General features: G+C 35.5%; 1 protein-coding gene across 3 annotated transcripts; it reads left to right on the forward strand.

Annotated features, from left to right (window-relative positions):
* Positions 1-3,758: 3,758 nt before the first annotated feature.
* On the forward strand, positions 3,759-27,306 carry LOC137934517 (DEK domain-containing chromatin-associated protein 4-like). Of its 3 annotated transcripts, none has more exons than XM_068778909.1 (6): positions 3,759-4,169; positions 4,374-4,547; positions 6,225-6,348; positions 17,728-17,853; positions 24,438-24,563; positions 26,317-27,306. In XM_068778909.1, exons 2-6 carry the CDS (start codon positions 4,414-4,416, stop codon positions 27,118-27,120), a joined length of 1,314 nt encoding a protein of 437 aa, XP_068635010.1. In that variant the 5' UTR covers positions 3,759-4,169; positions 4,374-4,413; the 3' UTR covers positions 27,121-27,306. The 3 variants fall into 3 exon arrangements, with proteins under 3 accessions (XP_068635010.1, XP_068635012.1, XP_068635011.1); XM_068778911.1 differs by having other exon boundaries at positions 26,323-27,306; XM_068778910.1 differs by having other exon boundaries at positions 4,382-4,547.

Below are 27,306 nucleotides of genomic sequence, written 5' to 3' on the forward strand. Positions count from 1 at the left end.
AAAAGTCTTACTGGTGGAGGTTGAGTTAGTGAGGAAACCCTTTACGGATCTATGATTGCGTAACGTAGTTTTGCTCTTATAAAAATCCATTTTTGTGTTTATGCATATGTAGCCTATTGTACATTTATAGAGTTCTTTTGTAGGCAAAGTTATCATTGGCTTTGGGGGGCCTTCTTAGTGGATTTAACTCCTGAGTGTAGAGACACTTTGAGAGTAGATGTAGCAACCTAAGCTTGGGTTACAAATCATTATAAATCTAAGTGTGTTAATTGTGTTGATTGCTCTTATTAATATTGAATATTAGTTTCAAATCTCGTGTTGATTGCTCTTAATTGTATTCAACCTAAGTTTGAAATCAAATTGCAAAAAAAATAAAAAAAGTAAAAAAATCTCATCTGAAATGAAGATCATACATTGCCCAACAAAAGAATAAAATATTTGGTATAGATTAGAAACCTAAAACTTATTCACCCATTCTAAATTTGTACCTCAATGGACCTAACTTCTCCATGTCTAACTTTGTACTCTAGGTCACTTGACCTTACCAAATTCACTTGAATTTTAAATGAAGCAGCAAAGGTCAAGCGAAAAAATGCCTCAAATTCCTAAATGGTTTGTACCAATATTTTTGAGGATATATTGAGAATTATATCTCAAAAGAAAGCTTTGTGAGTCTAATTCTATTCCCATATACCGTTTCTCAATCTAATATTTCTAGAGAGAGATATCCACATTGGAAGAATCAAATGTCATGCTGGTATCGTGTTGCATCCGAAAATCCAAATTTAAGCCGAAATGTTTGCTATTGTTTTTTAGTTGCTACTTTTGGTTGAGTTTCCTATTTGTTTTCAAAATCTAGTCATGATTTTACCAACTTGAGTATCTTTCCTTCCTTAAAAGTTTCTTTTGTTTGATCTCTCATTACATTACTTTCTTGAAGAGAAGATTTTCTCATTATGAGTTTAATTTTATTTTGTTAAAGTCTGATAATTTTGAATTAAAAGCCTTGTTTGGTCAGTCTAAATTCCAAATTTTAGTGTCCTAAAACCTCTCTTATTCTAGAATTTATCTTTTGAATATTTTCTTTGCAAATTAGTGAAGTTGTGTTAAAAAGCAAATGCCTTATTAGAGAAGTCTATTTTTAGAAAGTTTCCATTATTAAAAACTTTCTTATTAAAGATTTTTTTAAAGTTTCCTCAATCATCAACTTCATAGAAGAGTTTATTTATTTGTTATCTCCCACTTGAGTCAAACTTGGTCACTTTTGATCCATCTATTGGTCTAAAAGCGTCTCCTTCTTACTTGGATGTATGAAGAATTCCATTATGTGTTTCCTACCATTTGAAGTATGAGAGTTGCTATCTTTTTATTCACACCTTTAATTCCTCAAAATATTTTCTTAAATTTTTATTTTTTAAAATCACTTCAGAGCAATGCCTATAGACCTACTGCCTAAAAGTATAGGAGTGTGCCCAATATCCAACTTGAGTCGAGTCTTATATTCCCACCCAAAGGGTGATTTGTGTTTTAGTTACCCATAAAAAATGAATAGTCTCTTTGTTGTTCTCTAAAGTTGGGTTATTTTTTCGCCTTTGAAATTGACCGGAGTGTGTTTCAGACTATGATCCATTATCTCGTGCAAGTTGGATCTCTTGGTAAAGAACAAAGAGATCCCTAACTTGAGGAGGAGAAGTAAAAGAAAAAGTACAAGATAGAGGTAACCAACAATGAAGAATTTCACATGTTGTGGTAATCAACTTTTATGAGGCTAGAATATTGAAGTAAGGGGGAGACAATATGAGAACAAAATGAAGATTACTAGCAAGATATGAACAAAAACAAAATGACTCAGAGCAAGACAATCAAAATTTCTTTTTCAAATACACAAGTTTCTTGGTCAAGATTATTTGCAAGTGAAGTTACAAACACCAACTTGAGAGGGAGTGTTAAGAGACACCCATGTGTGTAGGGGTGGTATGTCTAGTAAATATGGAGAACTTTCATAGAAATGACATAAAATTGTAATTATGCAAATTGGTGTATATCCCCTTATATTTTTTTTCTTTTTAAAGCATGTAGCCCTAAGGGCATTGTAGTCATTGTAAATACCTTCACATAACTATAAATATAGCCTCAATGCATGGGGTAGATTATTCAAGCCTCTTCCTTTTGGCTCAAATTCGTCTACACACCCCCTCTTTTTCTTCTTTTTACTTCTTTCCCTTGGTTTCTTCTTTCTTCTCTCCCAAGAGCTAGAATTCCTCTCTTCTATCTTTCCCTTGAGATCTGTTGTGTTTATATCTTGTCCCTAAAAATTAATAATACCTAATTAATTGATAACAATCTATATTTGCAAACTCATGTCTAGTAGGTAATTCAGTTAACAGATGCAATCTTAACAGTCAATCATACATTATTTCACTACTAGTTGTCTAATAATCAAATGGATTACCCTGTAGGTTTTTATTAAATAATTTAATAAATTGATAGTAATCTATCTATCAAACCCAGTTTAGTAGGTAAATGAGTTAACAATGGAGTCCAAACTACACATTAGTGCACTACTAAGTGTTCGATAGTTAGATGAATTAACTATTACCTCAAGTTTGAATTCATATACCTGGTAATATAGACATTTTATTATATATACCATATAAATTATTTTAAAATTGACGCACAAAAATTAAATTAAATACATGATCAGGTCCAATTACAATTTATTTTTAATTATTAATAAAAGTGCCTTAGTACCCTTATATTATAAAATTACAATATAACCTTGTGAAGTAAAATTATGTAATAGAGCCTTACTGCTTCAATATTTTACCTATATATATTTTTTCTAGGATAAAAGCACTTCAAATGTTTGAATTACAAATTTATGAAATCTAATAAAAATATTAAGATACCCTTACATATAAATTTACCTAATAAATAATCTTATTGGCCCAACTTTCAGAAATACTTATTTTTGGGTTAAAAAGAATTCATGTGGTCCAATTAAAATTCTTTTGAATGTATTTTCTAAATAATCAGATTACCTTTATATAATAATTTTCATAAATATCTTGATTGTTCAATTTTTTTTAATAAACATGTATATAGTCTAATTACATAAAATAACATCAATAATTCAATTTTTTACTAATATACATGTAGATAGTAAATAGATTGAGTTTAGCTAGGGTTGCTAAGTTAGGCCAAGATTCGACACCTTTACAGATATAGGGGTGTAAATGGTATCAAACAAAACAAGCAATGGGTATTCCATTGGACATTTCTTTACCCGACACTTATTATGTTACCCATTTAGCCTCAAATGGGAGAAACTATTTCTCTATGTATTTTTAAATTATCAAATTTTCCTTTAATAGTTTGAGTAGTCATGTTATACAAAAAAATTATGTTTTAGCGATTTCTTTTAACATTCACATAACTAAATTTATTTGATTATTTTAAATTTTGTTTGTTTCTATAAGCATATTTCATATATAGGAGAATAAATAGAATATAAAATTAAAAAAATTAAAAGATAAATCTTTTAACTAAAAATCTAATTAAAATTAAAATTTGAAGGTACATAAAGTAAGCACTAAAAATTAAGAAAATACAAACAACATCGAGGCTACAGCTTATTTAAAGTGGGCTTGGTTTTATTGTAATTTTCAATCATCCTCTCGGAACACTTGGCCGTCTTCCTCCACTTTCGCAGAGGCACGGGTGGCTGTTCATAAACATCATCACTCCTTCGTTGTAACGTTCATGCAATAAATGGAGTCGCCGCTAGAGACAAGATACGCCGTATCGATTCCAGCCCACAGTGTTGAAGAGTTACCGAAATTGATCCTTCACTTCGCAGAGCCGCAGGAGGCTGTTGATAAATATCATTACTCCTTCGTTGTAACGTTCATGCAGTAAATGGAGACGCCGCTAGAGACAAGATACGCACGCTGTGTCGACTCCAGCCCACAGAGTCGAAGAGTTACCGAAATTTATGACAATCCAGCGTATACCGTCAAACAGTTTGGTGGCAGGCTCGGAAGCTCTTTAACATGTGGCAAAGAACAATAATCTGACGGTAGAGAAGGGTGACAGCGGCGGAATTTTCCTTGTTCTTCTTCCTTTTTCCCCTTCCCTTCGACTTCAACGAGAGACACCAAAATCTCCAGGTACGTTTCGGTGACCTTCTTCCATTCTCTTGGTCGTTTAGTCAATTTCATTCACACTCTCGGTTCGGTCGACACCAAAGGTTGAATTAGATTGATCTTTGGGAGGATGAGAATGAGATAGATTGTTTAGATAGGAGAATCTGTTAATATCTTATGTTTCTCTGTATCTGCTAATCCTTTGGTGTGTTTCCTTTGAAATTTTAGCTATTCAGTTTGCAGTAAGCGGATACCTGCAGCCTACTGAATGGAACCGAACAAGAACCCGAACCCCAATATGAATGCCTCGAACAAGAATACTGACGTAGACCCCAACCCGCACCCCAATGATTGGAGGACTCTTTTCCCGGTCGTAGACAGACAAAGAACAATCATCGCAGTGTTAGTACATATATTTCAAGTATTATTCATTTTAGTTTATCTGGTTTTGATGGCGTTCCGTGAGAAAATTTTAGGTTCGAGAATCTAAGAATCTTTTGTGAAGTTTCGCAGGCAGGGGCGTGCAGATGTGTAGTGTGTGGGACTGTGATCTGGTGTATGTTACTGATCATAGTCCCAAAAAAGAGATATAGACATAAATGTTAGAGAAAGTCAAAAATATTCTTGTTGGAAACATAATTAATTTAGTGCTAACCTCCAAGTGTATCCATAAATTTTGCTATATTTTAAACATAGCCTATTGGATGTAATGTCTTTCGATGCTGCATAACTAGACTCGTATGGACACATAACACATTTTAACTTTGGTGTTTCGTTCATGTCATATAACTATACCGCTCTTATCTAGGCATTGAAAAATAAACAAATTTAAAGGAAAAAATTTACCTACTCTCATAGTTTTCTTGCATGGAAAGAAGCCAGGAGCCTAGCTCCTCCTCCTTTTCTCTTGTTGCAAATGCAGTTTTGTCTTACCGTGAGAGAAGCTAAAAGGAGGTGTTTGCTAGGCATTTTTTCACGCAGAAAAAGGAAGGGTGGACCCACCCTCCTCCTTCAAACATTCCATAAAGTGGAAGAGGCGGAAGTGTCTTCATCCCATCTGCTTTACTTAATACCTCATATGAAAGAGTAAGGGGAGAAGGGAGAGAGAAATGTCGCTCCACTTCTCCCACCAAAGACCAAGAGGGTGGCAGGAGGGTTCATCTCTTCTCCACTTTGGCTTCTATGTCACATGGAAGAGAAAGGAAGGAAGGGGGAGGTCTTGCCCCACTTCCTCCCTCTAAATACTGAGAAGTGGATGTGATCCATTATCTTCCAGTTTTGGAGATGAATGAGAGATGGAGGTGGCCCTCCATTTTGTATTGGTGGCATGTTTAAATTGAATGAAGCGATGAAACAAGAATATACCATTGTAGATGGCTTGCTAGGGTTTTCATGGGTATATTTAGAGTTTTGACATATTTCAATGTGTGAAAACTTGTGTAATTTTTGGATTAGGTTACATCATAGGACCATGTTTGAGTATTATCATTGATAACGAGAAAGTGGCTTTTCTAAAAAAAATTATCATTGATAATTAGTGTTTTAGCAAAATGCAGGAGATAACAAAATTGAGATCAAAATTAATGAAGATTCATCTTGGTGGTTAAATGAATTTCACTTTCAATTCAATGGTCCTATTCTTGGTTTTTCTTCTGTTGTTAGTTTTCTTTTTTATTGTTTTTTTCAATGGATTGGTGAGATCTTAAATGCCCACATCATGAGAGTTCTTTCACAACAACTTGTGGTGATTGTACTGTTTGTTTGTTTTTAGATTCTTTATCAGTACATGTATTATTTCTGTTTTATTTATTATCAATCATTTTGTTTGTTCTTACATCTTAGCCTCATCTTAGCCCCATAACAACTTTTTTATCTCACCATTTTAACAAGAAAGAATAAAGAAAAATGACTGCCACATTTGAGATAAGGTTCTGTGATTGTACAGGCTTATGTTAAAGTTGAATCATGAGGTATTACTTCTTCTCATGAACCAAAGTTGGTGCCATTTATTTTTTACATCAGTTAATTTATTTGGGGTGTTATTTCATATTAATCTTTCCTTTTTGTTCATATGTGTAGATTGTACGCTTATAAAGGCCTCTTGCGCTTCCCTGATAATAAGTTGTCGAGTGACTACTGGTTCAAATATAAGAGGAGCGTTGTAGAATTCGAATCTGCAGCTTTTAAGGAAGCAGCCAATGAGGCATGTCCCTGACATTCAATTACTTTGATTTTTAGTAGCTTTTATTTCTGTTTTTTTACTTAATTTACATCAAGTACCTTCTATTTTTAGTTTCTGCTAGTTGTAGTATGTGGCTTTCAATATTAATTCATTATAACTCTGTTACTTAAATTGTGCCACTTATCTACTTTCAATTAGAATGCTGGGATGTTGATGCTTGCACTTCTAGTTTGTCAAAACTGTCACCCATTTCATTGTCACCTCTCAGTGTATTGCAGAATCTCAGTATCGTACTATCTTGAACATTGTGAGCTTAAACAAAGCCCTGTGCTGGAACAGAGCACAGTCTAGATGATATAAGTGGATAGTGATTGAATTCGGCAAACCAAAAAAAAAGAAGAAAATAAAGTGTGAACTATATTTCAATCTTCATCCTAAGATACAACAATCTTCTTCAATCTCATATCTAAAATCACCTCCTAGAACTGAGTTTCCTTTTGAAATGCAGCCATAGATGTTAACTAAAGTAACTTTGCTAGCATAAGAGTTTCCTTGGACTTAACTAACTATTTAAAATTTAACTAGGAGTTTTTAACTATCCATCTCATGAATTCCTATTGCTGGTAGGAAAGAACTTGCTAACAACAGCTTTACTCATTTTACACTTTCTCGGAGAAACAACTTTTAGAACTTGCTAACCATAACTAATCAGTCTTAATCAGTAGATTACTCCTCTTGTGGGATCAACTAAACTCAACTTTGATAGAAGTGTTTGTGGTTGTCTACGGCCTGCTGGGTGTTTCGAGATCATGATGGCAGTAAGCTTATCTCTTATGCTGGACCTATGGGCATGTCTGATTCTCTTTCTGCTGTGATGCATTGTCTCATTCACGGTATTCGTATTGCCAAAGCTGAGGTCAACCTGCCGCTAATTGTTGAAGGATACTGATGTACTGTTATTTCTTGGTGCAAGAATTGTACTGACCATTGTTGGAGGCTTGTTCCTCATTTAGAGGAAATTTTCGGTTTTGGTGCAGCAGCTAACTATATTGTGGAACCTACCTTGATATCAGCCAACTCTCTAGCTGATAGTCTCACTCAGGAGGGTTTCTTTCTTAGTGATCTGGAAATTAGAAATCAGCTTTTCTCTTGTTGTATGCTGTCTTTATTTTTCAGGGATTTTTTCTTTATAAAGATGTAATTTTTGTTTTTTAGATGCCACCCTCCTTTGGATTGGCTTCGATGTACTACTCCCCTTCGTATGTTAAGGAAACTCCCATTCACCTTCTCAAAAAGAATAAAATGACTCTCCTAAAAAAGACAACTGCTGACTTGAAAGTGGGTGGTTGCTGTCTTGCCCATTGTTTGACTTTCTGATTGATACATACCAATAATAGGCGATCTAAAAGTTTCTGAGCTGGTTTATTTCCTTTTCTTAAATAAGTTTTCTCATAAAAATATCGTCTACATGCTCTACACTAGAATACCAGAGTTCCGAAATGCTGGCGTGAAACCTACTTTTGTTGCAGCAGATAGCAATTTCGATGTTGGAATCATCTCCAATTTTAGAAAATCTTAAACACCGTTGAATTCTACTCTCTTATGGGAGACAAAAAATAGGTCATGCTGTTGATAGATCAACATTAAGTTTACATCTCATAATTCCAATTAAAAAACTCCTGAGGAGTTTCTTTCTTTTTTTGCTCTTGCAATCCCTTGGATCCTCAAAATTTTGCTTTTTGTGTCGTGGTCAGATATCTTCTTAGATTGTCCATTAGTTGATCCTAGTGTCTAAAGTGAAAAAAAAATTCTTTGAGCCATTACTAGGAGTGCTTTTACTTTTACTTTTGCTTTCTAAAGCTGGAGGTGACCCTTAATATCGTTATTTGGGTTATGGAAATGCCAAAGGCTTTTATTAGAGTGAAGAGGTTGGTGTAGAGTAGAGTGAGCTGGATTTTTATTAACTTCTGCTTTGAGGGAGCTAACAAGTGGTTTGGAGTCAATTGGATACTCCACTTCCTATACTCATCTCCTCATATGAAAGTACACATGCATCCCCTACAACTTCCTTTGACCCTGTCAAACTCACACATATTACAGGTCTGTTACCCCCACCTGCTACCACTTCAACCCACTACTATTAACTTGTTGGACAACATTCTTCCTTATGTGGAACACGGATACCAATAATGTTAAGAATGGATAAATCATTTTAAAAAACTCTTATATCACGCATGCACACCCTTTACGAGCATACCTTGTAGCCAATGTGGACTAGATGTATAATGTGCAAAATTCACTTGGAGCTTCCTTATCTTGACCAAAAGTGAGTCAATTTCTCTTTTTGAAATGCCAGTCTGTCAATTTTGGTACGCTTGGCTTGGTCGTGGTGGATTGGGTTATTTGTGATGCCAACTACCTTATTCTTTGATGCCACATTTTGATTTGAAGAATAATGAAGTTGAAAGCTTCCTAGGAAGTGTTTTTTTTTTTTTTTTTTGATAACCTAATTTAGCAAACGACTAGAAAACTACAATCGGAAGTCAACGTTTGATGGATAAAAACTTCTAATTTGTAGATTTGCTACTTTTGGACTTCACTAGAACTTGCAACTTTTAATAGGAAAGGGAATTACAACTTTCATTGGACTACATGCGCAAGTTATATTTTTTTAATGGTGAAAATTTAATCTTAACAACAAGATGCTACTATTTTAGATTTATATTTTAAAAGTTTAAATTAAAATAGGAAGTTGCAACTTATGAGTCTTTCTAAATTTGTTATTTCTATTCTAAAAATTTAGGCCTCCATGGCAAGCTAATTATTGAAGGCGATTCAAAGACTGTCATCAGCTGGTGTTCAAAAGAAAGCTCCCCTCCTTGGCGCCACTGGCCAATCATTGATTGTATTGCTGATATTGTGTCATCCATTTATTGTAATTGGAACCTCGTTCCTAGATCAGCCAATTCTTTGGCTGATAAATTGGCAAAATTCGAAACCTCCCAGCAATCTCTCATTGTTTGGGAAGGCTCCCCCTCGTGTAATTAGCTCGTTTGAGCTCTCATAATAAAATTCAGCGTCATTTAAAAAAAATTAAAAAAAAATTAGGCCTCGAATAGGAAAGTCAGCTCTCTATAGCTTGAAACCTCCTTTCATAAACATGAAAGATCTTCGGGCACTTTTGTGTCTATAGGTTTTGCTTCAATCTTTCAATAACATGTAACACTATATCATTACAATGGTCAACCTGAAGGGACCTTAGTTTTGTCTCCTAGATCATGAACTAGCAGTCAAATTCAAATAAATTTGTTTGCTTCTTTGTCATCACCCTGAGCTCTGGTTATTGAATGAATCAATTGCTTCTTAACTATGCCTAGGGATGAGGTTACCACTTGGGTATTTTCAATATCCACTTGTAGTCCTCTTGTTATCTATTACTTCTTGCCTAAGCATTTGAAATTCCTCGTATTCTTAAGTCCTTTCCCATAGACATATCTTCAAATACCTTTGAAACTTCTCCATTGCCCATGAAATCTTGACTTTAAATTAGTTAGTCAAGATTTCGTCTTTTTTTTCTTATAGAGCTAGAAGAGAGTTGTGTTCCTCTCAAAAGAACACATTTAATTTTCCCATTTTCTATTTTTACTGTAAGCTCTCTTGGTTTTTTTTTTTTTTTGTGGGTCACACGTTGTAGCACTACCACTATTTCAGCTTACACAAGCATTGCCTTTCAACATGTTAAAAAGGCAAGATAATTATGAGTTTATCAAAAAAGTGTTTGTCTAGTGGGAAGGTTAATGACAAGCTAAAGCAATTTGGGATGATATTGATGACAAGAATTTTATTCTACATTGAACAAAAGGCAATGTTCTTCATAATGGGAAGGGGCTTCTATAACTCAATTGTCATGTTTAAAGCCATCTCAGGGCCATAAGAGTTAAATAAGGCAAATACTAGCTAAATTGACTTACATTGTGTCTATTAGTGCTAATAAGGAAAATAAGAGGACTCAGTCAAAGGAAACCAATGAGATAAATATCTCTCTAACAAAAATGTCATATCATGAATCTAATGAAAAGAAAAGGAAACTAGCTGACCTCAAGGGCAAGAAAACAATCATCAATCTCTTTTCTTCTTCAATTGCTCGGAGTAGCTGAACCACTAATTGAGCAACATAATTTATATATTAACCAATGCAACGAGGGTCAAGAGAAAATTGGTGTTCACTAAGTTGGCAACTCCTCTTGCCCCCTCAAACTCTAAGCAAAAAGGAAAAGAGAGAAATTCGGGAGAGAAGCTCATATGGCTCATCATCTAATTCCCCCTTCTCTCTTCTATCTCGCTTTCACTACGCTAGGGTTTCCACTATCATTTTGTTTTTCTCTCGCTACCGATTCTCAGCGATTTAGGGTTTTTCTTTTCGGTCTAGGGCTTATTGTGTCATTGTGATTTAGTAAAAACTCTGGGGAGGCATCATACATCCAGATGCATTAGCCGTTGGCGGTGTTCCACAATGTAAGAAGAGATGGACCATGAATAGAGATCCAACACCGATCTTGCATCATGGGTTTGGATTTGTTAGAAAAAGTCAAAAGCGAGTCCTGAGCCAAGAAGTGTGTGATGGATTTGGAGTGAAGGTCCCAAAGGAGTACATGGCTCTTGCAGTCCGATAGTGAGGGGGATGTGTAAGATTGAGGAATCATGGGAGAGGAGTTCACAGTTGATGGGCTTAGGGGCCCAATGCAAGAAAGTACCATCAAGTTGCATTGACACTTTAGTCAGCACCATTGGCGAGGAGGCCATGGGTGCTGCAATCAGCAACACTGCCATTGTAACAGCTTGGAGGTTCCGATAGCATGCAGTCCCATGTTTGTGGGCCCCTTCTCAGGACAGACATTTTCTCTTGTTGTTCACTGAAATACCCAAATCAAAATGGAAATGGAGGAGAACAGACTTCCTAGAAGCATGTCGACCTACAACTTTGTTATAAGATATTAGCTTGAGGGGATTGGGGTTCTGATTAATGCAGGCACGAAGGCAACTCTCACGCACGCATGAATGGGTGGGTGTTGGATAGCAACAAAACAAGTCCAAAGATTCCTTTCAAGACGAATCCTTTGAAGAGATGGGAGCATGAGAAGTGAAGATTTTGTATTTTAATTTGATGAGAAGTTATGGAATGGCTTCATGGGCAAGACTTTCCAATTTTTTTTTTCATAAAAGATGATTTGTTGTGGAGTAAAATATTAAGATTCACTTGGAGGGAGTTGGAAACCATGTTTAGAGTTATAATTGGCTCTTTCATGACGTTATTTAGTACGAAATCAGGTTGAAGGATAGAGTAGTATGAGAGAGGAAAGGAAATTGTGTCGAGTATGATTTCCTGACCTTTCTCCATCTATTTATTATCAATAATTACGATTCTTTCCCAGTTTAAGTAGAAAACGACAATAATAGTTAACATAACTAAAACATCATGAATGAGAACTTTTTCTTTTTGTATTATAGTCAAAATTTCCTTTCCAGTCTGTTAAGATATTTATATCGGGCCAGTCCTTGTATAAGATCCGTGCGGTTGCTTTCCTAATAGGTTCGAGCCTTTTAGCGCACTGGTTTCAACATGGTATTAGAGCAAGTTGGTCCCGAGTTCGAATCCAGCTCCCGCCGCATTTCCACGGTTGTCCCCGTGCGCTTTCTACGGGTCCCGAATTTCCACGGGTTTCCCCGTGCGGGAGAGTGTTGAGATATTTATATCGGGCCAGTCCTCGTATAAGATCCGTGCGGTTGCTTTCCTAATAGGTTCGAGCCTTTTAGCGCACTGGTTTCAACACAGTCAAATTCCCTTTTATACCTCAATTTGGCACTTCAAGATCATAAATGCCTGCTTGCCCTAGTTGGATGCCCATGCTTATAGAGCACATTGCATATGCCTAACTTCCATAGATAGATGGCAATGGGGGTTAATGCTAAAGCTTTGTAAATATACTTGAAGTCGAATATATGATGATATCTATTGAGTGGAGATGACTTTGTCCTGTACTCTATATCACAAAAAAATTCTTGGAAAAGATGCCAAGAAATAGAGATTGCTGGTTGTGTATGGCTACCTGAATGTCTACAGGGTTTGCATCTGTCAAAGAAGTTCTTTGTCCAGATTCATCAATGCCCCTTAATACTGTTAACTTCTCAAGTTGGGGTTACATAACATCGAGTCATTGCTTTCAACCATAACATTATAGATAGTTTCATATTCGACTTCTGTTTATCGAAAATATTATTCAACTGCTATGCTTCCTGTTCTCAGCATAGTATTTAATTGAAGAAATTGCTTAAAACTTTGATGACATACTAAGTCATCCTAAACCATTGAAAGTTATGAAAGAAAAAAACAGAAAAGGAAAGAGAACCTGAAAAGGCAATAACTTACTTTTTTGGAAAGTACTCTTTTTTAGTACTTTCTATCAAGGGAAAGTCAGCGAGTTTCTTGTTTTATTAGTTTCCTAGTTTGTCAAAAAGTTTCAATTAGGAGTGTTTTCTTTAGGACAGTTTTTGGTTTGTAGTTTCCTTTATTAGTAGTCAAATTTAGGAATGTCTGGAAGTTTTAAATCCATTAGTGGTAGTTTCTATCTAAGTTAGTTGCTGAAATTCTTTACTATCAAGTGATTTTCAATTTAGTAACTCACAATTCAGTTGTGATTGGGAGGTTTAGTCCTAGGAAAGTTTGACTTTGATTGGCTTCAAGTGTTGTTGGAGGTTCTAGTATGCATGCATGACTTGGACATTGGTGGTGAGATGCACTTGATAGCTGGAATCAAGGTTGCTGTGTTAGGGAGAGGTGGGTGCTGGCAGTGTTCTTAGAAGAGTGGGAACACGTAGGGGTGACCCTTGTTCCTTTGTCCACACCTGAAGAAGAAAATGACAGAGGAGCGATGACTGGAAGAAACTTCTTGTCCTCTTTTCTACTAACAGCAATGTTGGTTAATGTTCCTTGTCTTCTTTGCCCTGCTGCAGGACCTGCTCGAGTTTCAGAAGTCTTTTCAATTTGATTGTTCTTTATTAAGTCCTATCACATCTCTATAATTTAAGAGTTTCTTTACATAAGAAAACTTGGTGTTGTTGAGTTGTTCATGGCTCTGTCTCCACTTGTATTTGCCAGCTCGTATTTGAATTTTATCAGTATTAGGAGTCCTCTGAATTTTGCTGGGAAACCTGTCTTCTGTATCCAACTACTAGTCTGAAAAGTCACCAAGCTCAGCTTGTCTGTCCTTGTTTCAGTCAGCTACTCGTCCAGCCCATGAATGTTTACGTTCAGGTAGAATTTGGATTAGAAATCTTTATTTCTTCTACATCTTCAATTCCTAACAATTTGTCACCTTCCATCCCCATTTTGACTCCACTGCCAGCCAAAACAACCAGTGTCTTTTTCTTCCTAGAGTCCCAGTTGTTTGAACCATAATTAGTTCTTTCTTCAATGTGTGTGGTGGCTACTGGATGTCTAGATTTCCAGGCTGCTGCTGGCTTTGTTGTGGTGGTTGCTGTCTTCCTTGGGTTTGTCCCTTCTGCTAGAACAACAAGGCACTCTTACACTTGTCAATTTGTGCCTATGTACCAATCTTTTCTAGCTCTTTGTCGAACACAATTCCTCTCCTAAAAATAAAAACAAACACCACAGATTGTTATGCACTTCTGGTTAGTTAGTTTACATCCTCCCATGAGTTTTTTTTTAAACCTTCTTCCATACTATCTTAGAATTGTGAAGTGGACTCTCTCTCTTATTTGGTAAAATCAACTCCTTATATTTTCTTTAAAACTCGTTGTTTTTCTGTGTGAAATATTAAAATACTTTATGTGCTGCGAATTTTATACTAGGAAATTTTTTCTTGTGCTTTGGGAATTAATTATGTCAATCCTTTTGTTTGAGTTCCATCGTTGATCTTCTTATTTTAGTATATATGGGTAAATTTTGTCCTTAGTGACTTATTCTCGCCTTTAGGAGTTTTATTATTGCCCATAGTAACTGGTTTTTCTTGCTTAGTGATTGTTAGCACTATTTTGTGTTAGAATTCATATTGTGTGTCGATTTTGAATTTTTTTTATCTATATCTCCCATTTTTGTCAAAAAGAATTCTTCATTGTGCTCTCTAGTTAGGGTTGGGTGAGTCCTTGTCTTTATTGTTTTTTCTTTTGAGTGTTTTATCCCATTTGAGTATGTCAAAGTGGTCTTTATTTAGAAGGAGAGGGAAGAAGTTGAGTGTCAAAGGATCTAGAGTTTCTCATATGTTTGAGGTGGGTTCTTTGTTTCATGGTTCACCTGCTGGAGGGGGAGTAGTAAAATGGACTAGTGATGATGTTGGTGAAGCCTACAGTGTTGCCAGGTGTTGGCCCATTTTTTATGCATATCCAAGAATTTTCAAGTATAGTTATTAATTAGAGTTATAGAATAGAGTCAAGTTTTTTGAGACATCAAAAGGGGAGAATGGAAAATGCAATTTGTATTTCGAATCAACAATGAATAGCGGCTGATTGCGAGGCAAGTTGAATTGAGACAAGATGCTGCATCTATGAACTGAGTGAAGAATAAATTATTTGTTTTTACTTGTAAGCTGAAGTTACAACCTCCAGTTTGAGGGGGAGGAGAGTTCAAGAATACATGTGAGGAAGACTCCAAGAAAGACTCAAAAGTGTTATGTGTGTTTCTCCAGCTAGGTCATACACATATTCAAGAAAGTCATGGAAGTTTCCATGTCTCACTTGTTGATGAGTGAAGCACACTCTTTTTCTTCTTTCTAGGCATGAGTCTAGTTGCTGTTTTTAGAAAGTGGCTGTTTTTTGTTATTTTTAGTGATAGGGAACAAGGTTGGAACATAGAGTTTAGTTGAGAGTTGAAGTCTTAATATGAATTGTAGTTGGAAACTTTATTATAAACAAAACGTGCAGGCTTGAGGGAGAGTAGAAAGCTCCTTTCTCTCCTCTCCCTTTGTTGTTAGTCTTCTTCTCTCCTACATGTTTCGGTTTATCAATTTTCACAGTACAGTCAGAATTAAAGAGTATATTTAAAGCAGAGGAAATTAGAAGAATAGGAAGCCAAGTATTGTATGCATGAGTCATTTGTTGCACATAGTGGAGGATCCAGCACCAAATTGATCATTTATTTCTCATTTGCCTATTGGCTCACAACTTTATCTCTTTAATCAAGGACTAGGTTGTAATGTATTTCTGGTTGTAATGAATCTGCAAGTAGTCTCATGTTCAATACAAATTTTCTCTTTTGGTTGCTGGAGCACCAGTGTATCTCTTTTTTTTTTTTTTTTTCATAAAATAGTTTCTTATTGGATTTTCTCTTGTGCTTGTTATTGTTGGTTATAAAACAGCACCTGAAAATTTTAATGTTCTTCCTTGGAACTTGAAAACCAGAACTTCCTAGAGTTGAGAAGGTAGTGGTTGAGTATTTTATATTCCAGCCTTGTATATCAACTATATTTATTAGTATTGCAGCATTAATGAGGCCCAAAAGTTGATGGCAACAAAATCGGGGTTGAACTAATAACATGACTTCTTGATATTATGGATATTGTTTCCACTACCTCTTGTAGTTGGTCCTATGTTCTTAGATCAGCCAATTCGGCTGCTGATTTGTGTGCTAAATTGAGTCCCTCCTTGCAATCTCTTTTTGTTAGGGGAGGCCTCCCTTGATGTATTCTTTTGCTTTTCTTCGTAATAAAATCATCACCGTTTCAAAAAAACTAATAACATGACTTCTGAGTCTTGCTTTTAGAGAATGGGAAAAATGGCAAACTGTTTATCAAACATTTAAAGTGGTACTTAATTTTCATGATGGTTCTTGTAGGATAACAATAATAAGATGAAAAGACAAGAAGTACAAAATAGAAATAGAAATTAGAGGCAGAGCTCTGTGGGAGATGTTTGCCTACTTCTGGAGAGAGGAAATTAGAGAGTGACCTCTCCTGGTTTTATAATTCAGTTAACCTCATAATAGAACAAACTAAAACTATGCCCTGAAGTTTCAAACACAAATAAAATACTTTGAATCATCAGATAGCCTTTGATGGATTTGGGCATTGGCTCAATGACCACATGGGGGGATTTTTATCTATGTGGAAGGGTTTATATCAGGTGGTGTCTTTGGTTCATGCCTCACTAGGAGTATTAGGTGTAGTGTTATGTGTATAATCAGCATTCAGAAAACAATAAGCATTGCCTTTATGCTACAATGTGAAGAGATGACTTCAGCTAATGTCCGTTTAAAAAAAAATGATTTCAGCTATTGTTTTTTATGAAAATACCTACTAACCAATCTTTAAATATTTGGAAGTAATGTCTTTCCACTCACTACCACATCTCTGACAAAAATGGGTGGCCTACTTTTAAGAATAATACTAATAAAAAAGATGGTTATCTGGTAAGTACATCCCATCTTTGTTGGGTGGTCAACAGATAAACCAAAAAATTGTACTAGAGACTTTTAACCACATTACCTCATATGTGGCGGAGTAGTAGCTCTATACTTTTTCTGTGGACTAGATCTAACATTATTGTTAATTTGTTTCTTTATTCTTCCACATAGTCAGATTTCTTTCAACAAATGTACAGTACCCAAATATAGATACTGGTTCAGTCTGAGATCCAGTATAACCTACTAGTTATACTCATTATATCCAATTGTCATATACTTGTATACCAAACCATATCATGTGCTCTCTTTAATTAGTTCACTATATGGAGTATAGCATCTAATGTACTTGTCTAAGCTTCTCTATGTAGTAGTTGGGCACCATTAGTATCTCCATGTTAAGCTGCCTTTATATTTTAATCCATAATCAAGTTTAATCTGGCATTTATATCCTTAATCAAGTTAGTTCCAGTGCTATAAAATTGGTAGCAGGTTAATTTTCCTGAAGGTTTTCTATGCTGCACAATGCGTGTATTGATGTAATGGCAGACTTGTGTATCAATAGATGTGCTACTCATCCGTATCATGGATATTTTTAATTAATGATTTTTAAAGCAAAATACCTTAACAGGTCCAATGTAAATTTTGATTTTTTACATTTTCTATTTTTCGTCAAAATGGAAAAACACTTCCTAGAGATTGATGTATGAAAGCTATTTCACATCTAATTGCTTTCTTCTGTTAATGGTAATTACATATTAGTTCTTGTTCAGTAATCTGTTGCTTTAATTAGTGCTTTACTTTGTGAGTCTATGGTCCAATACTATTTTTTGTGAGGATTTATACTTTCTGGTTTATCTTTTTGTTGCTACATGCTTCTTGTTCGTTGTTCACTAGTTCTACAGATTTGTTTGTTTTTAACTGTTCAATTCAGTGTTGGCAACATGTTGGAATCCTTGTTTCCTAAACATTTTAATTTTTTTTTCCAGACGGACTACCTGTCCGGAATATTTCGGAGGATGGATGCGATGATGACAAAATATTTGTCTGCTGCTAGATCTAGTAACTCCAAACCATCCAAAGGTAATGATGGAAGCAACACCCAGGAGGGGCAGGTAATGAAATAAATGATAGTGATCCTTCGTCTACTTTTGTAATTTATGCTTAATAGGCTAGTGATACTGCACTGAAAAATGAACTACTTGTGGAAGCAGTAGAAATTACGGGAGAAATGGAGACAAGTAGTGGTGCATCACCACTGTATAAGAAACCATTTGGTTTCTTGAAAAGAGAGAAACTACAGATGTATTCTTTCTACCTTATGATGAAGCTAAAGGAAGATGAAACTTTTGAGCAGTCTCTTTTGGTTGAGAGAAAAAAACATATAGAAGTGTTTTTGTGAGTATTAGGAGGAAAGAATGTTATAACTATATGCGAATCTTCGATGAGGTTAGGAAGGATTACTTTTTGGCCTTCTTTATTTTGCACTTATCATGGATTGCCTTGATGCAAGTGACTAATGTAGGAATGATAGGAACTTCCCTAACAATATGGAAGGAACTTCTGCAAAAAAAGGATTCTGAAGTACGTTGATCCTAGATGGAAATACTAGGCGTAAACTTTAGATGTCTCTTTACCTCTTAGAAATTTAGGTCAATTTACTTAACTCATGCCATTCACTAGGGGATGTGTAATGTAGCTTATGGAGTGCTTTTGTGGTAGCAAAAAAGATGCAATCTCTTGCTCTCCTTCTTCCTCTTCTTCTTCCACTTTCGAGGGGATTTGAACCAAGAGCTCAAACTTAATATTGGTGGCTTGGCTTGGGTAGAACACACGAATTGCGTGAAGGGCTCTTTCTTCTCTAGATTTGACATGTCTTAAATGTATTCTTTTTGAGAGGGAAAAAATCCCATAAAGAAAAATGTTAAGAAAAGTTAATGGGTTATAAGTTAGAGCAATAGGCCTCCTAAGTGGCTAGTCATTTTGGGATGGAACTGGTTCAACCAAAAACTCCACATGATATCAGAACAGGTTGTATGTGTGGGCTAAGATCCAGTTTATTCTCTTCAGGTAATTTGTGTTGTGGGCTTTATGAGGTAAGAGTCTGTATGTTGTGGGCTCCATGAGGTACGAGTTTGTGTTGTGGGCTCCATGAGGTACAAGTTTGTGTATAGGCTCCATGAACGAGTTTGTCTGTACCATTAGAGGGTTTGTACCCATGTCTTAGGCCTGTTATATGTAAGCCTAGACATGAGGGGAAGTGGCTAGTCATTTTGGGATATAATTGGGCTTTACCCAAAAAACTCCACAATTAAAATGCTACCTACCTACACTCTTCTTTCAGTTTTGGTCATTTCTTTCTTGTCTCAAGTGAATATTTGCATTCCTGGCCAGATTTCTGGATGACCGAGTCAGAGGGCAGTGAAAACTTCACTCTCTATGAAGGCTCCTTTTGACTGAGCTCAACCATTTAAGAAAAATTGGATCTGGCAAAAAAGCCAATTTTGGCATATGCTCAATGGTCATATGGGGTTTTCTTTATGTGAGGTCTTGAGCTTAAGCTTCCTGAAGTGCTGGATATATTGGGGGTCCATGTAACTTTGGTGAATTCCCTACTTCTACTTGTTTCACATAAGTCATTAACTTTGATCAATTTGAATTTGATGAAGAATGTGACCTAAGAGCTAACGCTCAAACCGGTTTCTTCATTACGAATTCCCACATTATATATGACTATATATTCATCATAAATCTCAAATATGGTTCATCAAACTAAGTTTATATTCATTCTAGCTTCCACTATAGAAAACACATTTCAATCAATCTTATTTTTACCCTTGGTTCCAAAAATGAAGCAACAATCATCAACAAATTGCATTTAGCCGAATACTTCTCAAATTTACTTTTCATTTTACTAACTATTGTATGAATGAAAACATTTTCGTTCATAGAATGAAAATTCAAAACTTCGTTTACCCTATATATCTCATTGAGGTACAAATTAGAAGTAAGGTAGTCACTCCCAAAAATGATATTAGTGACTGCATTAAAAACTTCTAGAATCTCACACACCGTTTCAACCCTTTTCCCATTCATCAAGACTTGGCAAAAAATTATAAGTTGATTCTCTATTTTGAAATCTAGGAGATACATGTTTGGATTTTAATGTACAAGATAACATGTCATACGTAGAGCTCCAACGAGTTAGGCAATAAATGACCAACCTATTTGCACCTAGTTGTAATTACTGGACAATTTCAAAAAAAACATAAAGTCTTGCCTCAAACTGATTAATAAATTTGACACTTTCACACACATTCTCAATGATATCCTTAATTTCAAAAGACCATCTTGGACTAATAAATTTAGAATATGAACACAAAAATGTACATAAAACAACTTCCCACCACAAAGCAATTTCCTATTTTTTGAAAAATCATTTTTCAGATTTCTCAAACAAACATCATTATACGTAGTATTATCAACTGAGATACTAAATACTTTATTTCCAACTTCCAAAATTTTCAAACACTTGTAAATAATATCTACTACATTAACATTACAACGAGGAGGAGGAACGTGCACAAAATTCAAGATTCATTTTTGTAGCTTCCAATTACAATCAATGAAATGTTTAGTAGTGACCATGTATTCGATTTTTTTATTTTGAGACTTTCAAAGATTTGTGGTAAGGTTAATCTTTTTATTCTTTTTTAATAAAATTTCAATTTCTTTTTCTCTACCTCATACACATCCACACACACCTTTTTAATGTCTATATGGAATACTTTTCCATAATTCACATTTGTCATCTTTGTTAAAAAATTAAATCCTTCCTCTTCTACTAATGCATAAGAATCCAATGAGCAATCAGTATTGTCATTCTAGCTTGATTATATTTACCTCCAACATCCATAAAAGGAAGGGCAAATGAACTATGATCAACATTAGATCCCACTAGTTGAAAATTTATGGTTTTTTACTTTCGTATTCTCACTTTTCTACTAAGACAACGTTTCAAATGTCGACTCATATATGAAGTCACTCTACTACTACTAATATTTAAATTGGTTTTATAATGAACACATTGAGCCTTTTTTGCACCACCTAGAAGTGAGATTTCGTTGGATTCCAACCACACATGAGACTTTTTTTGTCTTTTTGTACTCTTGATAAAATCAACTTCTTCCTCATTTAGGTAACTTCATCTAGGCTCCCTTCCATTGCATTAGTAGTTTGAGGGGGACAAGACTTTGGTAGAGTTGTGTTATGGTCTTGGGTTAAGTATTTGGCTTTCCGCTACCAAACAGGCCAGTTTTTTTGTATGTATTGGCTAGGTGTTTAACATTTGGTATCAGAGCAGGCGCTACATCGCGAGTTCGACTCCCGGCGTGGGTGATCGCGTCGACCCAAATTTCGTCAACCATGTAACAGTAGACCGTGTTGCAAGTGTTAAGCTATTGTGGTCATCGGCTCGTGAAGGTGGGTGTGATGTTATGGTCCTGGGTTAAGTACTTGGCTTTCCAGTACCAAACAGGCCGGTTTTTTGGTATGTATTGGCTAGGTGCTTAACAAATTGACTCATTATTTACGGCCACACTAGAACTAGTGTTAGCTACAGATGTCAAATAATCACAAGATGTTGACATTCCTACTGGCTACTTCCACAAAAAATAAAATAAAAATAAAAATAGCAATCCTAACAACAAAGACAAATCCAAAAAAAAAAAAAAAGATGAATAAATAGAGGGACCTGACACTATTTGATAAGAGGTACTTATTAGCGAAATGTATCAATATTGCCCCCAACATATCTGTAAAGTTGGGTCCAAGGCCTATCCCAAAATGACTAGTCAACTTAGAAAACCTCTTTACCAACTAATAAACTCAAGATCTTTGTACTCACTAATCTATGTGGGACTATTCCTTAACACTCCCCCTCACGTATAGACCCTCTTTTGTGACTCTACAAGTGGATAATTTAGGAGTAGGCAGTTTAGGTGTAGGCCCTCTTTTGTGGCTCTACAAGTGGATAGTTTTAGGTGCAAGCCCTTTTTTGTGGCTCTACAAGTAGATAGTTTAGGTGCAGGCCCACATATGAGTACCCGCTCTGATACCATGTAAAGTTGGGTCCAAGGCCTATCCTAAAATGACTAGTCAACTTAGGAAACCTCTTTACCAACTAATAAACTCAAGATCTTTGTACTTACTAATCTATGTGGGACTATTCCTTAACAATATCTAGTTTTTGCACTAAATTAGGTGTTACCCTAAGTAACTAAGATCTGAAAAGAAATAAAGTAAATCGAAGCATATTGAACAACACTAATATATCCCACCTAGTGTGTGAAATAATATACCCACCATGAAAATCTAGTTTCTACCCTCATTGTGGGGGTTCCTGACCATCTAGAGTTAAATCTCTACAAAAATACATGTTACTTGTATTGAAATTTATCTGCTTTATCAGTATATTGGTGTTACAACAAGCGTTAAATTAAAAAAATATTGTACTTTTCAATAACAAATACAGTATGATAAATAGTCATTCAATAAGAAAATTAGGGCACTTTTTTGTCTTATCATTGTAACTATACAACTCAATCAAAAGAATCACGAATAAGTGATCAGTAAGCATTGAGACATATATTTTTTTCCAACTTTTAAATAAATAATACATGAGTGCACTCCCATTTTCTTGGATACTCAAAACTTCAACAATTTTAATTAGAAGTGGTTTTATTTTGAAATATTTTACTTGTTTGACAGTAAAATGTCCAAATGCTAACAAACAAAGTTTTTAATTCAGATAACATGTACAGGATGAATGTCAGAGACAGCACAAACATAATAAGACATGCACCAATTGAAGTGGTGTTGTTAATTTTTCTCTCTTCACTTTCATCCCCCATAAAAAAAAAATATCTTGGCAGAATCCATGAGATCAAAATAGTTAAAACACCACTTTAATTGGGATAGTATATTTAACTTAGCAGCAATTCACAATATAATAATATGTTAGAAAATATGGAATCTTTATCTCTGAAGATGATGCTTTCAAAAGAATGATCATTTACAAGAACATGCAAAGTATTGTCCAATGAGAAATGCTTAACAACATCATAGTAAAAAAATTTAAAAATTGGAGACAGAATCACAGCTCAACATGTAAGAACTTGGAGAAGTCCCAAAATACCAAACAATTTTCACAATTTTTTTATAGATTTAAGTCAAAATTCTTAGGCAATATGGAGAAGGAAATTTAAATCTTAATCAGAAAGGGGACCCTTACTTCCTTGAACATTGATCTTTGACACCTTCAATAAATTCTTGCGAAGTTTTGTCAATAAAAAGTAGACAATAAATATTAGAAAAAAAAGTTATCTTAACTTTTGTTCGAATCCAACTTAACTGAAAATATAACAAAACCACAAAAGAAAAGCAGATAGAATGGAAGATGAAAAGAACGTGACTAGGAAAACTAATCAGCATTCAGAAAACAATAAGCATTGCCTTTATGCTACAATGTGAAGAGATGACTTCACCTAACGTCCGTTTAAAAAAAATGATTTCAGCTATTGTTTTTTTATGAAAATACCTCCTAACCTGTCTTTAAATCTTTGGAAGTAATGTCTTTCCACTCACTGCCACATCTCTGACAAAAATGGGTGGCCTACTTTTAAGAATAATACTAATAAAAAAGATGGTTATCTGGTAAGTACATCCCATCTTTGTTGGGTGGTCAACAGATAAACCAAAAAATTGTACTAAAGACTTTTAATGACATTACCTCATATGTAGAGGAGTAGTAGCTCAATACTTTTCCTGTGGACTAGATCTAACATTATTGTTAATTTGTTTCTTTATTCTTCCACATAGTCAGATTTCTTTCAACAAATGTACAGTACCCAAATATAGATATTGGTTCAGTCTGAGATCCAGCATAACCTTACTAGTTATACCCATTATATCCAATTGTCATATACTTGTATACCAAACCTTTTCATAATCACTTTTTAATTAGTTCACTATATGGAGTATAGCATCTAATGTACTTGTCTAAGCTACTCCATGTGGTAGTTGGGCACTGTTAGTATCTCCATGTTAAGCTGCCTTTATATTTTAATCCTTAATCAAGTTTAACCTGGCATTTATATCCTTAATCAAGTTAATTCCAGTGCTATAAAATTGGTAGCAGGTTAATTTTCCTGAAGGTTTTCTATGCTGCACAATGCGTGTATTGATGTAATGGCAGACTTGTGTATCAATAGATGTGCTACTCATCCGTATCATGGATATGTTTAATTAATGATTTTTAAAGCAAAATACCTTAACAGGTCCAATGTAAATTTTGATTTTTTACATTTCCTATTTTTCGTCAAAATGGAAAAACACTTCCTAGAGATTGATGTATGAAAGCTATTTCACATCTAATTGCTTTCTTCAGTTAATGGTAATTACATATTAGTTCTTGTTCAGTAATCTGTTGCTTTAATTAGTGCTTTACATTGTGAGTCTATGGTCCAATGCTATTTTTTTGTGATGATTTATACTTTCTGGTTTATCTTTTTGTTGCTACATGCTTCTTGTTTGTTGTTCACTAGTTCTTCAGATTTGTTTGTTTTTAACTGTTCAATTCAGTGTTGGCAACATGTTGGAATCCTTGTTTCCTAAACATTTTAATTTTTTTTTTTTCCAGACGGTCTTCCTGTCCAGAATATTTCGGTGGATGGATGCGATGATGACAAAACATTTGTCTGCTGCTAGATCTAGTAACTCCAAACCATCCAATGGTAATGATGGAAGCAACACCCAGGAGGGGCAGGTAATGAAATAAATGATAGTGATCCTTCGTCTACTTTTGTAATTTATGCTTAATAGGCTGGTGATACTGCACTGAAAAATGAACTACTTGTGGAAGCAGTAGAAATTACGGGAGAAATGGAGACGAGTAGTGGTGCATCACCACTGTATAAGAAACCATTTGGTTTCTTGAAAAGAGAGAAACTACAGATGTATTCTTTCTACCTTATGAAGAAGCTAAGGAAGATGAAACTTTTGAGCAGTCTCTTTTGGTTGAGAGAAAAAAACATATAGAAGTGTTTTTATGTGAGTATTAAGAGGAAAGAATGTTATAACTATATGCGAATCTTCAATGAGGTTAGGAAGGATTACCTTTTGGCCTTCTTTATTTTGCACTTATCATGGATTGCCTTGATGCAAGTAACTAATGTAGGAATGATATGAACTTCCCTAACAATATGGATGGAATTTCTGCAAAAAAAGGATTTTGAAGTACGTTGATCCTAGATGGAAATACTAGGCGTAAACTTTAGATGTTTCTCTACCTCTTACAAATTTAGGTCAATTTACTTAACTCATGCCATTCACTAGGGGATGTGTAAAGCAGTTCATGGAGTGCTTTTGTGGTAGCAAAAAAGATGCAATCTCTTGTTCTTCTTCTTCCTCTTCTTCTTCCACTTTCGAGGGGATTTGAACCAAGAGCTCAAACTTAATATTGGTGGCTTCGCTTGGGTAGAACACACGAATTCTTGAAGGGCTCATTCTTCTCTAGATATGACATGTCTTAAATGTATTCTTGTTGAGAGGGGGAAAATCCCATAATGAAAAATGTTAAGAAAAGTTAAATGGGTTATAAGTTAGAGCAATAGGCCTCCTAAGTAGCTAGTCATTTTGGGATGGAAACCGGTTCAACCAAAAACTCCACATGATATCAGAACAGGTTGTATGTGTGGGCTAAGATCCAGTTTATTCTCTTCAGGTAATTTGTGTCGTGGGCTCTATGAAGTAAGAGTCTGTATGTTGTGGGCTCCATGAGGTACGAGTTTGTGTTGTGGCTCCATGAAGGAGTTTGTTTGTACCATTAGAGGGTTTGTATCCATGTCTTAGGCCTGTTATATGTAAGACTTGATATAATTGGGATTTACCCAAAAAACTCAACAATTCAAATGCTACCTACCTACACTCTTGATTCAGTTCTGGTCATTTCTTTCTCGTCTCAAGTGAATAATTGCATTCCTGGCCAGATTTCAGGACGACCTAGTTAGAAGGCAGTGAAAACTTCACTCTCTATGAAGGCACCTTTTGTCTGAGCTCAACCATTTAAGCAAAATTGGATCCGGCAAGAAAGCCAATTTTGACATATGCTCAATGGTCATTATGGGGTTTTCTTTATGTGAGGTCTTGAGCTGAAGCTTCATGAGGTGCTGGATATATTGGGGGTGCATGTAACTTAATAATTAAAAAAAATGTTGTCTTACATTTGGTATACAACTGTATCAACATGTGTGCTTGAATTGTATTGCTTTTATATGTTGGTATAATTATGAAATTTTCAGATAGGAAGTGGAATGAAGTACTGCAGTTATTGGTAATCACTGAGAAACATTTACTAGTCACTGGTCACCATTTAGTAATATACTGCTAATGTTTATGAGCCATTGGTATTTGATAATATAGATCCATTTTAAAATGTGATAATTGATTTGTGAATATGTTGGTCAGTACCATTTTTTATTCCCTTTTTGACGTGTTTTGTGATTGATACAATTGGTAAGGTGCAGGAGGCAAATGATCGTGGAGACCATGCTAAAGACCATGCTAAGCAAGTGGAGGCAAATGACCTTGGAGACCATGCTAAGCAAGTGGAGGCAAATGACCTTGGAGACCATGCTAAGCAAGTGGAGGCAAATGACCTTGGAGACCATGCTAAGCAAGTGGAGGCAAATGACCTTGGAGACCATGCTAAGCAAGTGGAGGCAAATGACCGTGGAGACCATGCTAAGCAAGTGGAGGCAAATGACCTTGGAGACCATGCTAAGCAAGTGGAGGCAAATGACCTTGCAAATGACCTTGGAGACCATGCTAAGCAAGTGGAGGCAAATGACCGTGGAGACCATGCTAAGCAAGTGGAGGCAAATGACCTTGCAAATGACCTTGGAGACCATGCTAAGCAAGTGGAGGCAAATGACCGTGGAGACCATGCTAAGCAAGTGGAGGCAAATGACCTTGGAGACCATGCTAAGCAAGTGGAGGCAAATGACCGTGGAGACCATGCTAAGCAAGTGGAGGCAAATGACCGTGGAGACCATGCTAAGCAAGTGGAGGCAAATGACCTTGCAAATGACCTTGGAGACCATGCTAAGCAAGTGGAGGCAAATGACCGTGGAGACCATGCTAAGCAAGTGGAGGCAAATGACCTTGCAAATGACCTTGGAGACCATGCTAAGCAAGTGGAGGCAAATGACCTTGGAGACCATGCTAAGCAAGTGGAGGCAAATGACCGTGGAGACCATGCTAAGCAAGTGGAGGCAAATGATCGTGGAGACCATGCTAAGCAAGTGGAGGCCTCGAGTGATTAAGAAGGTCATTTCGCTCGCCAGGATTGTGTCTATGACATGACTTTTATAAGGATCATTTCTGTTTTTCTTGTGTTTTGTTTGCTTACTTTGTTAGTCTGTCTTGAGTCATTACTGATGATAGATGTGTTTGGATGGTTTAATCGTGTGAATACTCTTTTTCGCTGTAGGGGTTTTATATGAAGGATG

The sequence above is a fragment of the Aristolochia californica genome, unplaced genomic scaffold (genome assembly GCF_029961685.1).
Source record: "Aristolochia californica isolate CCGP_79_NKW_82.1479 unplaced genomic scaffold, dmAriCali1.0.hap1 SCAF_6, whole genome shotgun sequence".
In the NCBI taxonomy this organism is placed as follows: Eukaryota; Viridiplantae; Streptophyta; class Magnoliopsida; order Piperales; family Aristolochiaceae; genus Aristolochia; species Aristolochia californica.

What these genes read in the sequence shown, in the direction of transcription:
- LOC137934517 (XM_068778909.1), top strand. Translation starts at nt 4,414, where the DNA reads ATGGAACCGAACAAGAACCCGAACCCCAATATGAATGCCTCGAACAAG. An exon ending in TTAAGGAAGCAGCCAATGAG is followed by an intron (nt 6,349 to 17,727) that starts GCATGTCCCTGA and finishes TTTTTTTTCCAG; the next exon opens with ACGGACTACCTGTCCGGAAT. An exon ending in GCAACACCCAGGAGGGGCAG is followed by an intron (nt 17,854 to 24,437) that starts GTAATGAAATAA and finishes TTTTTTTTCCAG; the next exon opens with ACGGTCTTCCTGTCCAGAAT.